General features: G+C 43.0%; 1 protein-coding gene across 1 annotated transcript; it reads left to right on the plus strand.

Annotated features, from left to right (window-relative positions):
• Window positions 1-7,703: 7,703 nt before the first annotated feature.
• On the plus strand, window positions 7,704-15,131 carry LOC308580622 (uncharacterized protein). The gene is made up of 2 exons (XM_081182549.1): window positions 7,704-7,746; window positions 13,327-15,131. Exons 1-2 carry the CDS (start codon window positions 7,710-7,712, stop codon window positions 15,111-15,113), a joined length of 1,824 nt encoding a protein of 607 aa, XP_081038675.1. The 5' UTR covers window positions 7,704-7,709; the 3' UTR covers window positions 15,114-15,131.
• Window positions 15,132-15,460: the final 329 nt, after the last annotated feature.

Consider the following 15,460-nt stretch of genomic DNA (forward strand, 5'->3'; position numbering starts at 1 on the left):
TTACAATAATCCTACCAATGTTTTTATCTGTTTACAATTTATCTGTAAATATTCAATAAACCATTTCCATTCTTTTATTTTTAAAAAATGTTATCTTGATTTCTTATTCTTTTGGTAAGTTTCACCATAGAAGGCAATCATATTTAAGGAAATCAATAAATCATTGTTACAAATAATGTGATAATAATTTTTACTTTTTCTACTGGCATCTGACCAGGGTTAATCCTCCTGTGGAATTTTGTTAAATGGGAAAACGGTAGATAAACAGAAGCAGAGCTATAGAAAGAGATATCCAGAAGATATACACAAATAGATAAATCTCACTGGACCAAAAGAGTAAGAATTGTGATGCTGACACACAGTCGTTAAACCCGTTGAGTATTGCTGATTAAGTTACTTGCATTTCTGAAAATATATTATCATCAAGCAGAGTAAAAGGGAACCATACCGAGAGAGGACACGATCCTGCAAATCTCCTTCTTTATTCGGCTGTGCAGGGCTTTCTGGTCAGGACCCAGCAGAGCCCATTCCTCTTCAGTGAAACTGAGTCCTGAGAGGGAGGGGGGGGGGAGAAATGTTTCCTTGCAAATATCAAAATAGACCGGCCTACAAGCAAAATCCCAAAGCCTTGTTAAGGGGAGGTGAATGGGCATTACCCTCAGGATTAATATACATTGGTACCTTGGTTCTCAAACTTAATCCATTCCGGAGGTCTGTTCCCAAACCAAAGCATTCCAAAACCAAGGTGCGCTTTCCCATAGAAAGTATTGCAAAATGCATTAATCCATCCCAGACTTCTGAAAACAACCCCTAAAACAGCAATTAAACATCAATTTTACTATCTAATGAGACCATTAGCAGCAATGCAAAAGCCAGCTGCAGGTGGCTGGAAAGCAAAACAGGATGTTGTGGTCTGGAACTGTACTGGTGGGGAAAAGGGGCAGTCCATTCTCTGTACTGAGCACCGGATGTTAGCTCAGAGTGTCATCTGACCTGTACTGGAAGTGCAGGGGTGGAGTTGAGACTCTTCTGCCGGAGTCTGGAGGGTACAGACACGTTTCTCTGTACTGCTGAATGACAGGAATCAAACATGTAAATAGGACTCCTGTCTGTCTCTTTTCCCCTCCCTGGGGGAATGCAGGGAGGGAGAGGAGGAGGGTGTGTTCTTCTCACGTTTGAGGAGGATCGCCGATTTATGGCCTTGCCTGTGCCCTGCCGGGAGACGCAGTGGCGAAGGTCAACAAGGATCTCAGCCGATTGCCTGGAGTGTGAGGCCAGTTACCTCTGACTGCGGCCGAGATTCCTGACAAGAAAGTATTGCAAAATGCATTAATCCGTCCCAGACTTCTGAAAACAACCCCTAAAACAGCAATTAAACATCAATTTTACTATCTAATGAGACCATTGATCCATAAAATGAAAGCAATAAACAATGTACTGCAACCACACAATCATTCAATCAGTAGCTGAACTGGGTTCCACACAGTCACAAAAACAAAACAAAAGGAGCCGCAAAAACAATAATGCAAAATAAATAGCAAACACAGACAGGCCTCAGCGTAACACTCAAAAGAGAAGCGTAACACTCAAAATTGAATCAAGGCACTCAAAACGGAGCACATCCAGCTTCCCAAAAAGTTTGCAAACTGGAACACTTACTTCCAGGTTTGCGGTGTTTGGGTTCCAAGTTGTTGGAGTACCAAGGCGTTTGAGAACCAAGGTACCATTGTAGAGGCTGGAGAATTTTTTCCCCCCACCTGGGAGCCTGTGTCGGGGCTGCTGATTCTTCTAGATCTGTCAACAGCTTTCAACATGGTCGATCATGAACTTCTGGACCACAGCCTTGCCGATGTGGGGATCCAGGGCACAGTCCTTCAATGGCTGCACTCGTTTCTCTCTGGTCGGGGACAGGGGGTGGCGCTTGGGGGGGAATTGTCATCGCGCCACTCCTTGGTGTGTGGAGTACCTCAGGGTACGATACTCTCCCCGATGCTTTTCAACATCTTTATGCGCCCCCTTGCCCAGCTTGTCCGGAGCTTTGGGCTGGGTTGCATCAGTATGCTGATGACACCCAACTCTATCTGTTGATGGGTGGCCATCCTGACTCGGCCCCAGACACACTGACCAGATGTTTGGAAGCTGTGGCTGGATGGTTACGTGGGAGTCGGTTGAAGCTAAATCCTTCAAAGACAGAGGTCCTGTGGCTGGGACGGGACGATATGGGATTGGGGGGGGCAACTCCCATCTCTTGCGGGGGCACAATTAGTGCCAGCACCGTCCGTTAAGAGTTTGGGTGTAATCTTCGACACCTCCCTTTCCATGGAGGCGCAGATTGCAGCTATAACAAAGGCGGCATTTTTCCATCTCCGCCAAGCTAAGCAGTTGGCTCCTTACCTCTCTCGCCCTGACCTAGCCACTGTGATCCACGCGACGGTCACCTCCAGACTGGATTATTGTAACTCGCTCTACGTGGGGCTGCCCTTGAGACTGACCCAGAAACTCCAGCGGGTACAGAATGCCACGGCGAGACTCCTTATGGGGTCTTCGCTGCGAGATCACATTCTTCCGGTACTATACCAGCTGCACTGGCTCCCGGTGGAGTACAGGATCAGGTTTAAGGTGCTGGTTTTAACCTTTAAAGCCCTATTCGGCCTAGGACCCTCGTACCTACAGGACCGGCTCTCCTGGTATGCCCCACAGAGAAACTTACGGTCTTCAAATAAAAACATCTTGAAGGTCCCAGACCACAGAGAAGTTAGGCTGGCCTCAACTAGAGGCAGGGCTTTTTCGGCTGTGGCTCCGACCTGGTGGAACACTGTCACAAGAGACCAGAGCCCTGCGGGACTTGACATCTTTCCGCAGGGCCTGCAAGACAGAGCTGTTCCGCCAGGCCTTTGGCCAGGGCACAGCCTGACTCCCTCCCTCGGCAATCTTCACGGAGCTCTGGCCCAATGGTGGCCAGTGGCTTGAATTTAATTAATTTTATAATGAATGATTTTAGAATGTTGTTTGAGCTGTACTTTTGTACTGTTTTATTGTTGTTAGCCGCCCTGAGCCCGGCTTCGGCTGGGGAGGGCGGGATATAAATAAAATTTATTATTATTATTATTATTATTACCATGAGGCCTGAGGTTCCCCACTCCTGATTCAAATCTTCAAGAATGGCGTTTACAGCCTTCCTAGTGGGTAGCAAGATAGCGGTACTGGCAGGGTCCCCGGTGCTGATTCCCTCTACCTGATTTGGTGACCCAAGGAGAGATGGCTTAGTACGAATCGTCAGCACGGTTTCATCACCTGCGAGAGACAAAGAGGTCAGGAATGTTGGAAGGTCAACAGCAGGGATCATGCAGTTTATCAGCTAAGGGTTAAATCTGGTGGTGTTTAAAGAGAGCTGGCCAAGACGGGTGGGCGGAGCTGCTGCTTAGCAACCAAGCAGAGCGGCATGACCTTCACTGAGGAAACGTGTTCTCGGATTGGCTGGGTGGTTCTGAGGGAGCTTTGCTCTGCTATGTTTGGATGAACGTCTCCCTGCTTTTGCTCGCTTTTTTCAGGAAAGTGATATTGGCTCTTTTCGCAGTAGCACATGCTTCTCACGTAGACAAGAAGTTTGGAATTAGTTTAGCACAGGGGTCAGCAACCTTTTCCAGCCATGGGCCGGTCCACCGTCCCTCAGATCATGTGCTGGGCCGGAGTATATTTTTTTTGGGGGGGGGGTAATGAATGAATTCTTATGCCCCACAAATAGCCCAGAGATGCATTTTAAATAAAAGCACACATTCTACTCATGTAGAAACACCAGGCAGGCCCCACAAATAACCCAGAGATGCATTTAAAATAAAAGGACACATTCTTCTTTTTTTTAATTAATATTCTTGATTGATTAAAAAAATTACATGTCTGTACAAACATTATGTACTATCTCTTAGCAGGTAAAAAAAAGAACGAAAATTATATAAAATATAAAATTTATAAGGAAAGAAAAAAAATAAAGAAGTAGCAAAGATAAGAAACAAAGAAATAATAATAATAAAAAAGACAAAGTCCTGGAGCGTCTGCGGTCCGGACTGAGAAGGTTGCCTACCCGTGGTTTAGCAGATGGATGGCCTTATTTCAATGTCCCCTTGGATCCTGCAACCTGAGGGACTGGCACTCAGACAAGTGCCACATCATGCTCATCCTGAACTTGCAAGGAGCCATTCTTCTGGTCGAAGGGGCCCATCTATGCTTACTCCGTAAGGCGGTTTCTCCGTCACCTTCCTGTTTGATAGGCCACCACAAGGAACGTTTCCTTGGCTCAGAGAAATCTCCTCCAGCCTCTGCAGTTCGTTCCTTTACCTGAAACAGCAATGAGGACTAGGATCAAAAATAAAATTCTAAGAGGGAAAACACTTTTTGGGGAGAGTTGAGACACACTAGAAGACTTTGGGCAATTAGTGAAACGTTTTAGGGTATCTCCCCCTCACTTTACCAGCTCCTGGCAAATATCTCAGGTGAGGATGTATTTTAATTGATTGTCTGATTTTATGTTAATGTGTTATACATTTGATGTTAGCCGCTCTGAGCCCAGCTTCGGCTGGGGAGAGCGGGATATAAATAAAACATTGTTATTATTATTATTATTATTATTATTATTATTATTATTATTATTATCATTATCATTATCATTATTATTATCACAGTGAAACTGTCTCTCACCTGCTGCTCCTGAAGCTTTTTAATGTTTAATAGGTTATTGTATTTTAATATTCTGTTGGAAGCCGCCCAGAGTGGCTGGGGTATAAATAATTATTATTATTATTATTATTATTATTATTATTATTATTATTACTCGGGAGGAAGCTCATTTCAGCCAGGCTCCTCTTTGTTTTTCTAGCTCTGTCTGCTTCCTCACCCGCCCTCTCCAAATGGGTGGAAGCAGCAAGGAGAGGGAGCCAAGCTGCCATTAGGGAAACTGGGATAAGGAGAGAGGGAGTACTGACAAGGGAGAGCAGTGAGGTCCACTGATGCCATCTAGCCTTCCCCCCAACCACAAATTATACTATTATTATTATTATTATTATTAATTTATATACCGCTTGATTTTTATAAAAAAAATATCTCAAAGCGGTTTAATGCATATTTAACATCAATAAAACAATCTAGAATCAAACATTTCTGAAGAATGTCAAATATAAAGTATACAGTCAAAGCAACATATTTAACAGGAAACTAAAATATTATCTTAAAATATTTCAAAAGAAAACATTACAAAGGAGGTCGACTACAGAATACATATTTAACACAAAGTTAACAAAACAAAAAGAACATTTCAAAAGAAAACATTGCTAAGTGAAGCCAACTATAAAATGCACATTGAAAACAGCATAGTTTACAAGCCGCTTGACTGACTGAACCCAAAGAGTACTCCTTAATGGTTCCTCAAATCCTCTATTACAGCAGTCCATTGCTGCCTCTTGTGGCAGTGAGTTCCATAGCTTAATTCCTCACTCTGAGAATGGTTTCTTTTATATATCCTGACTCTTCCACCATTCAGCTTCCTTTGACGCCCCCAAATTCTAGCGCTAGGAGAAATAAAAAGCTTTTCTCTACCTACTTTTATAATTTTATAATCGTCTCACTTACTTGCTTTTTCTCTAAACTAAAAAGTTCCCAATTCCGCGACCTTTCTGCACAGCGGAGTTCCTCCATCCCCTCGATAATTTGGGCTGCCCTTTTCTGAAGGTGGAGTTGGGACCACTGGGTGCAAAGTACAACTTCGGGAAAAATCTCATTTATCCCTTTTTGGGGGGGAGGGAAGTTTCCAGCCCCGAAGAGCAGAGCAGACACTTCAACGTGGATGTGAAGTCTCTGAAAACAGAGAGGAAGGTGACCAGGGGTCAGAGAGCGGGGCTTGTCCCTCCCCAGGACTTGGAAAACATGGTTAATTGGCGGCAGCAGAGCTCCACGACTCTTGTGAGATGCACAAGCAAAATAAATGGTACATAAAGTGCTTTTAAAATGAAGAAGCACACCTTTTTATGGTCCACAATTCTTTTGTTTTGCTGTGGAGAACAACCAGACCTGGACGTCTCCTGCAAAGGCCTGACTAAGCAGGGCCTACTAATCATCATGGAAGATCTTCTCCCCAGGGACTGATTTTTTGTTTCGTTTTGTTTTTTCAAAGGAAGAACAGAAAAAGATAACAAATGCAGAATTGTTCTTTTATTGTTTATAAGGTGTGAAATATACTCGGAGTCGAGAGTGGATTTCATGCTCTTTATTCAGCTCATAGTGGTGAGGAGGAATGAATGTTCCCCCACAATATCTACTTTATATACATTATTTACACAATGGGCCCCACGTGATTGGCTAATGGATACTGTTAAACAATACTGAAGTATCAGATCTGGAAGGACGTGGTAATAGATTTGGTTAGCATGCTTAATTTTGGTATGAGAAAACAAAGGTGCATGAGGGATTCCTGAACCACATTATAAGGAAATCAATTCACCAAGTATGGGACAAATATAAGAATTTATTAGAGAACAAGACACCTTTGTGGCTTTCCCCATTAGAAACCGTATCTGTAAAAAGAGGTAAACACGAAACTGGGCAACATACAAAGATCTGTTAACAGAAGTAGAAAACAAAGGTGAAAGAATATGAGGATATAAAAGCTCTGTTAACAGGTTGGTTACAATATTGCCAAATAAATGACATATTCAGAGGTGACAAAGAGAAGGACTTTGGGAAGGAATTCTCAAAGTTCAAAAATGAATTATTAGAAAATAATGAGAAATTGTTATCAAGAATGTACAAACCACTGTTGGAATGGGAGACGAAAGATGAAGAGGTTAAAGCTGTAATGATACACTGGGCAAAAGACAGGTTAGAATATACCACTTGAATCATAGGAAAACTTGTGGAAAGAGATTTTAAAATTCACGGCATGCAGTTCATTAAAAGAAAATTATATGAAGATGTACTGATGGTATTTGACTCCAGTAAAGCTTGCTGAAATGTATAAAGATATCTCTAATTTATGCTGGAAATGTAAGGATAAGGAAGGAACTATTTTTTCATATGTGGTGGATGTGTAAAAAGGTAAAGGGCTTCTGGGAAATGATACACAATGAACTTTTTAAAATTCTTAAAATTACGTTTGTTTAAAAAAAAGAGGCTTTTTTACTAGGAGTAATAGGAGGAGAATTGCCAAGGAAGCAAGAGACTGTTTATTTATGCGACTACAGCAGCCAGAATGCTACTAGCCCAGATGTGGAAAGAAGGGAAGGTCCCAACGAAAGAAGAAGGGATGACTAGATGACTGGCTAAGAAATATAATTATATGCAAGGAGAATAAAGGGGGGGATGGAAACCAGGGAGGGGGCAAGGGGAAAAGCCATTTATTGCAAATTTGGATTGGATATCTATGTACCAAAAGGAAAAATGTTATTTTGAAAAATGAAAATAAAAAATATATATATTTAAAAATAGTTTAGAAAACGTTTTGGGGCGCCCGTGCAGCTGATCCAGCGGGGCTTTCCAGAGGCGAGAACGGCGCCTCTCCTGCTTTCTGCCCGGAGAATCCCAGAGGCTCCTGCCGCTCGGCTCCGAAACGGTTAAGAGCAGCGGCGACAGAGCTGAGATTCCTAGAGCGGAAGAAAAAAGGCTGTCGGGAGAATAGCAGCTTCCGCTTCCTGTCCCGCTAGGGGGGGGGGGAGATGCCGAATATGGCGGCGGCTGTCCTTCCTCGCGGAGGCGCTGCAGGTGGGTCATATTGTTATATATTATAACTGGGGTGGGGTGGAGTGGGGGTGCTGCTGGAGGGAGTTGTGGGGAGGGATATTTTTTTTAAAAAAAAACCCCGTTAGGCAAACCGTTTCAATGTAAGTTTTTTTCTGTGTCTCCTTTTTCTAGTCGTCAGTTTATCCAGATTTTCACATTTTTAAGGATCTCTTGAAAATTGTTCAGCATTTTGGTGCAGATTTCTCCTAATGCCCACGCTTTTGCAAAGGGTATTTCCCCAAATATTTACTTTTCCCATAATTAATGCATTCTGTATATAATTCCGCTAAAATAATGCATTTATATGGCTTTCCCCCTTTGCATGGGGGTAGGAAATCTTTTCCCAATGGAAGGGAGGATCTTTCTCCTCCTCTCCTCCCTGCAGGCCAACTTGGGCAGGTAGGGGACCTTCCTTGGGCTCCCCATAGGGCTTGGGGTCAAGGCAAACCCTTAAGCATTGGGAAACCTACTTCAGGGGCTGCCCCTGGAACCTGTAATAATTTTTATCCGGCCTGATTTTATTATAATTTATTAAAATTGTATACCTCCCTGTACCCACAGGCCTTAGGGCAGTTCACAGGATAAAATTGCAATATAAAAACTCAAAGTACATAATCAAAACATAAAATCAACCCAATAACGCCCCCCCAAACCATACACATTTTAAAACATTTGTGTTTAAATTAAATACAGCAGTTCTGGGCAGAAGAGGTTAAAAAAGAGGAGAAACAAGCAACTTCAAGTCCACATTCAAATTACAAGCGTGGCTGAGGCCTTACTTAGACAGGCTAATACTATTACTATTACTACTCCCAACACCCCTGAGCACCCTCTCCCACCAGTGTCTTGCCTCGGTAATGGACTGGATGAAAGCCAACAAATTGAAGCTCAATCCAGATAAGAGTGAGGCTCAGTTAGTGGGTGCTTCCCTAGAGCAGATGGCTGGAAGGTCGCCTGCTCTTGATGGGGTTACACTTCCTCTGGAGGAGCAGGTTCATAGCTTGGGGGTTCTCCTGGATCCTTTGCTGTTGCTTAAGGCTCAAATGGCCTGGAGTGCCTTTCATCAGCTTTGGCTGGTAGCCCAGTTACACCCCTATCTGGACAGGGATAGCCTATCTACCGTTGTCTATGCTTTGGTAACTTCAAGGTTAGATATAGATATGTGTTATACGTAGGGCTGCCTCTGAAGATAGTTTGGAAACTTCAGCTAGTGCAGAATTCAGCGGCCAGGTTGCTCACCGGAGTAAGGCGGGTGAGCATATTACCCCCATCCTGGTCCGACTGCACTGGCTACCAGTTAGTTTCCGGGCTTAATTCAAGGTGCTGGTTTTGACCTATAAAGCCTTACATGGCTCAGGATCACAATACTTCAAGGGCTGCTTCTTTCCATATGAACCTAGCCTGATCCTGAGGTCCTCCTTCGTGGGCCTCCTCCTCAAGTGGTCTGGAGGGTGGCTGCGCGCCTGTGGAATGCTCTCCCCAGGGAAGTTCACCTGGCGCCTTCCTTATACACCTTTGTTGTTGATTAGTCATCTTAGTTGTGTCCAACTCTCCGTGACCCCATGAATCAGAGCATGCCTTGGAAATTCACTTTCCTCTCAAAGCTTCTCCTTTTTTACGTCCATGGAGCTTTCATGGCATAATACTGGAGTGGGTTGCCAGTTTCTTCTCCAGGTGGATCACATTTACCGTAGTTTTCGCTCTATAACACGCACCTGACCATAACACGCACATCGTTTTTAGAGAAGGAAAACAAGGGAAAAAACATTCTGAATGAAACAGTGGACGTATCATTTTTGTGCTTCATGCTATGGCCACAGACATGTGATCTGATGGTGAATTTGGGGTGACCCAATGCAAAAATCCTGAGAATCCATGTGGATCCATGCTTTTTAACCACGTTTTTGCACCATTGCAGCCCCAGGCAACAGTGGGTGCGTGATTTTGGAGGGGCAGGCTGTAGCCATGGACATGCTATGTGATCTGATGGTGAATTTGGGGTGACCCAATGCAAAGATCCTGAGGATCCATGTGGATCCATGCTTTTTAACCACATTTTTGCACCATTGCAGCCCCAGGCAACAGTGGGTGCGTGATTTTGGGGGGGCAGGCTGTAGCCATGGACATGCTATGTGATCTGATGGTGAATTTGGGGTGACCCAATGCAAAGATCCTGAGGATCCATGTGGATCCATGCTTTTTAACCACATTTTAAATGGGGAGGGAAGGAAAAACACAGAAGGGACAAGGAGCAGGAGAGGGGTGTGCAGAGAAGCAGCTGGCTAAGAATGCAGGAGAGGGGTATAACGGGAGGGAGGAAAGGAAGGCCATAGTTTTCCCTCACCTACCCACCCAAGCCAGGCAGCTCGCGCTCTCTCTCTCCCTCCTGCATGTTTTCACGGAGAGGAATTAGAATGAAGGACGATCCTTTCCTTTCCTCTCTGCTTGCCTGGAGGGGAGGGGCTTTCCCTGCTCTTTGTTCCGTTTGAGCAAACACAGCAAGGAAACAGAGCAGAGTGGGCAGTAAGACCCTGAGGCAGAATGCAGGAAAACAGCCACTTCCTCTTTTCGGGTTTCCCTTCTCGGAGACGCGCAATTTGATTTTTGCCTGCTTTTTTTTGCCTCCACTCGTGCCATTTGGCTCCAGGGACCACACATTCACTCAATAACACGCACAGACATTTTCCCTTCCTTTTTAGGAGAAAAAATCTGCGTGTTATAGAGGGAAAAATACGGTAGTCTAAACTCTTGGCTGACCTGTCTGTCTTGGGTGGCCCTGCATGGCATAGGTCATAGCTTCTCTGACTTATTCAAGCTCCTTCGCCACGACAAGGCAGTGATCCATGAAGGGATATACACCTTTAAGTGCCATGCAAACATGTTCCTTTTTAACCAGGCTTTTGCTTGATATGTTTGACATCCTATAGTCTTTTTCAAATGTGGCTCTTTTTTGGGGGGGTGTTATTGGATTGTTTTTATTCTGATTATGATGTGATCTTTCTGCGAACCACGCCGAGTCCTCTGGGTTTAGGGCGGTATATGAACTCAATAAATAATAATACCATATTAATACTTTCATTATTTGTACCCCACGGATCTGACTGGGTTGCCCCAGCCACTCTAGCTGCTTCTGACAAATATAAAAGCATAATAAAACATTTAATTTTTTTAATAAGATATTTATTAAAATTTTCAAAGTTAATACATTATAACAAAAAGAAAAGAAAAAACAAAAATGCAAAAAGTAAAGACAATTTAAAAAGAGAAAAAGAAGGGGGGAAACCACATATAAATTCCATTTACTTATTTTCTTTTAACTTACTTTCCAGACCTCCTCATACCACCCTTTCTTATATTCCAGTTTAAATTGTTTGAACAGCAAATCCTCACCATTAGGTCTTTTACTTATTTCAAAACCTTATTTTCTATCTCTTAAGCATTACGGCTGAAAACCACTTAATTACTGTCCAACATCATTCTAGCATTCCTTAATTTTACAGTATTTCTGCAAGTAGTCTTTAAACTTCTTCCAATCTTCTTCCACCGACTCTTTTCCCTGGTCTCGGATTCTGCCGGTCATTTCTGCCAGTCCCATGTAGTCAATCATCTTCATCTGCCATTCTTCCAGAGTGGGTAGATCTTGTGTCTTCCAATATTTTGCGATGAGTGTTCTTGCTGCTGTTGTCGCATACAGAAAGAAAGTTCTATCCTTCTTTGGCACCAATTGCCCGACCATGCCCAGGAGAAAGGCCTCTGGTTTCTTCAGGAAGGTATACTTAAATACCTTTTTCATTTCATTATAAATCATTTCCCAGAAAGCCTTAATCCTTGGGCACGTCCACCAAAGGTGAAAGAATATACCTTCAGTCTCTTTACATTTCCAACATTTATTGTCAGGCAAATGATAGATTTTTGCAAGCTTGACTGGGGTCATGTACCACCTGTAAATCATTTTCATAATATTCTCTCTTAAGGCATTACATGCCGTAAATTTCAGACCGGTGGTCCATAACTGTTCCCAGTCAGCAAACATAATATTATGTCCCACATCCTGTGCCCATTTAATCATTACAGATTTCACCGTTTCATCCTGAGTATTCCATTTCAGCAGCAAGTTATACATCTTTGACAAAATCTTAGTTTTGGGTTCTAACAATTCTGTTTCTAATTTCAATTTTTCCACCTGGAATCCATTTTTTTTGTCCAATTTATAAGCCTCCATTATCTGACAATAATGAAGCCAGTCTCGCACTTTGTTTTTTGATTTCTCAAAGCTCTGCAATTTCAATTTGTCTCCCTCTTGTTCCAAAATTTCCCAATATTTTGGCCATTTGGACTCCATATTGAGTCTTTTAAGAGCTTTCGCTTCCATTGGTGACAACCACCTTGGAGTTTTGTTTTCCATTAAGTCTTTGTATCTTATCCAAACATTAAACAATGCTTTCCTGACAATATGGTTTTTAAATGCTTTATGTACTTTGACCTTGTCGTACCACAAATATGCATGCCACCCAAAAGCATTATTAAATCCTTCTAAGTCCAAAATGTCTGTATTCTCAAGAAGCAGCCATTCTTTCAGCCAGCAAAATGCTGCTGATTCATAATAAAGTTTAAGGTCTGGCAGGGCAAATCCCCCTCTTTCTTTAGCATCAGTTAAAATCTTAAATTTTATTCTGGGCTTCTTGCCCTACCAGACAGATCTAGAAATATCTTTCTGCCACTTCTTGAAACAGTCCATCTTGTCCACAATCTGCAATGTTTGAAACAAAAACAACATTCTAGGCAATACATTCATCTTTATAACTGCAATTCGACCCAACAAGGAAAGCTTCAAATTTGACCATATTTCTAAATCTTTTTTCACTTCTGTCCAACATTTTTCATAATTATCTTTAAATAAGTTCACATTTTTTGCTGTCATATTAATCCCCAGGTATTTCACTTTCTTAACCACAGTCAAACCAGTCTCATTCTGAAACCTTTCTTTTTCAGTTGATGTTAAGTTTTTCTCTAAAACTTTGGTTTTTAACTTGTTCAGTTTAAATCCTGCCACTTGACCAAATTCTTGAATTACCGTAAGTCTAAAACCCTTTTAGTACTAGATTCTGGCTCCTGTAATGTCAAAATTAAATCATCTGCAAAAGCTCTCAATTTATACTGTTTAGCTCCGACCTGTATACCTTTAACCAGCTGGTCTCTTCTAATCATATTCAGCAGGACCTCCAGGACCGATATAAAAAGCAATGGTGAAATTGGGCATCCCTGTCGTGTCCCTTTTTCTATCTTAAGCATAATAAAACATTTAAAACTTCCCTCTACATGGCTGCCTCCAATTGTCTTCTAAATGTTGCATAGTTATTTGTTTGACAACTGACGGGAGGGCGTTTCGCAGGGTGGGCACCACTACCAAGAAGGCCCTCTGCCTTGTTCCCTGTAACTTCCCTTCTCACAGTGAGGGAACTGCCACAAGGCCCTGGGACCTGGATCTCTGTGTCCAGACTGAATGATTGGGGTGAAGACGCTCCTTTAGCATTTTATCAGCTTGCCTTTTTACTCCATCAGGAGATGTTGAAGGGATGCTGGCAGAAGGGGAACAATCAGAAATGTCACCAAAAGGATTCAAAGAACAAAGGAATCTGAGGGTTCAAGAGGGAGGCAGCAGGCGAGAGGGGAGACGAAGGCAGAAGCTGGAGGCTGACTCTGGTATGTCTCAGGGTGGTGAAAATAAAATTCCTAGAGAGAAGAAAAAGCATGAATGCACCGTGTGTGGAAAGAGATTGCGTAGTCACTCAACTCTTACTTTACATCAAAGAACTCATACAGGGGAGAAACCGTATAGATGTTTAGAGTGTGGAAAGAGCTTCAGTGTCAGTGGTAACCTTACCTCGCATCAAAGAACTCATACAGGGGAGAAACCGTATACATGTTCCGAGTGTGGAAAGAGCTTCAGTGAACGTGGTAAGCTTACCTTGCATCAAAGAACTCATACAGGGGAGAAACCGTATACATGTTTAGAGTGTGGAAAGAGCTTCAGTGTCAGTGGTAACCTTACCTCGCATCAAAGAACTCATACAGGGGAGAAACCATATACATGTTCCGAGTGTGGAAAGAGCTTCAGTCAGAGTAGCTACCTTAAGTTGCATCAAAGAACTCATACAGGGGAGAAACTGTATACATGTTTAGAGTGTGGAAAGAGCTTTATTTGGAGTAGCAGCCTTATGTTGCATCAACAAACTCATACAGGGGAGAAACCATATACATGTTCCGAGTGTGGAAAGAGCTTCAGTGTCAGTGGTAGCCTTACCTCGCATCAAAGAACTCATACAGGGGAGAAACCGTATACTTGTTCAGAGTGTGGAAAGAACTTCAGTCACAGTACTGCCCTTATCTTGCATCAAAGAACTCATACAGGGGAGAAACCGTATATATGTTCCGAGTGTGGAAAGAGCTTCAGTCAATATGGCCAGCTTACCTCGCATCAAAGATCTCATACAGGGGAGAAACCATATAAATGCTTGGAGTGTGGAAAGAGCTTCAGTCACAGTAGTGCCTTTATCTTGCATCGAAGAACTCATACAGGAGAGAAACCGTATAAATGTTCAGAGTGTGGAAAGAGCTTCAGTCACTGTGGCCAGCTTACTAGGCATCAATTATCTCATACAGGAGAGAAACCGTATACATGTTCAGAGTGTGGAAAGAGTTTCAGTAGGAATGGTGCCCTTACCTCGCATCAACGAACTCATACAGGGGAGAAACCCTATACATGTGCAGAGTGTGGAAGGAGCTTCAGCCAGAGTGGCAGCCTTAGCTCGCATCAAAGATTGCACACAGGAGAGAAACCGCATACGTGTTTGAAGTGTGGAATGAGCTTCGCTCACCGCAATGGGCTTGCTAGACATCAACAAACTCATCAAGGCAGCAAACCTTATAAATGCTCTAAATGTGGCAAGAACTTCAGTCGCCTCGACTCCCTTTCCTCGCATGAAAGGATTCATACAGGGGAGAAACCATATACATGTTTCGAGTGTGGAAAGAGCTTCAGCCACAGTTCCAGCCTTACCTTGCATCAAAGATTGCACACAGGAGAGAAACCTTATAAATGTTTGGAGTGTGGGAAGAGCTTCTGTCATGGTAGCCAACTCAGGTTGCATCAAAGAACTCATACAGGGGAGAAACCATATATATGTTCGGAGTGTGGAAGGAGCTTCAGTGAAGGTGGGATTCTAACTAGGCATCAAAGAACTCATACAGGGGAGAAACCGTACACATGTTCAGAGTGTGGAAGGAGCTTCAGTCAGAGTAGCCACCTTAAGTCACATCAAAAAACTCATACAGGGAGGAAATCTTAGAAATGTTTGGTGTATGGAAAGAACATCAGTGATGGGCTCCCTTCCTAAACAATAAAGAACTCGTACAAGGGAAACATCTTAGAAAGGGTTGGCGTGTGGGAAGATCTTTAATCATATGAAATAACTCCTACAGAGAGTAAACCAATGAACGTGTTCTGGTCCCCCCAGGACAGCCATTATTGGATTGGAAGAACCTTCTTGACAGTAAGAGCTGTTTTGACAATGGAACAGTCTCCCTCGGGAGGTGGCGGGCTCTCCTTCCTTGGAGGTTTTTAAGCAGAGGTTGGATGGCCTTCTGCTATGGATGCTTTAGCCGAGATTACTTCATTGCTGGGGGTTGGACTAGA

This window comes from Podarcis bocagei (genome assembly GCF_964188305.1).
Source record: "Podarcis bocagei genome assembly, chromosome: 2".
Classification (NCBI taxonomy): Eukaryota; Metazoa; Chordata; class Lepidosauria; order Squamata; family Lacertidae; genus Podarcis; species Podarcis bocagei.

Excerpts from the sequence above, each read along its gene's own strand:
- LOC308580622 (XM_081182549.1), top strand. The coding sequence starts at position 7,710 with ATGGCGGCGGCTGTCCTTCCTCGCGGAGGCGCTGCAG. Across the intron at positions 7,747-13,326 it reads TCCTCGCGGAGGCGCTGCAG|GAGATGTTGAAGGGATGCTG; the intron begins GTGGGTCATATT and ends TTACTCCATCAG.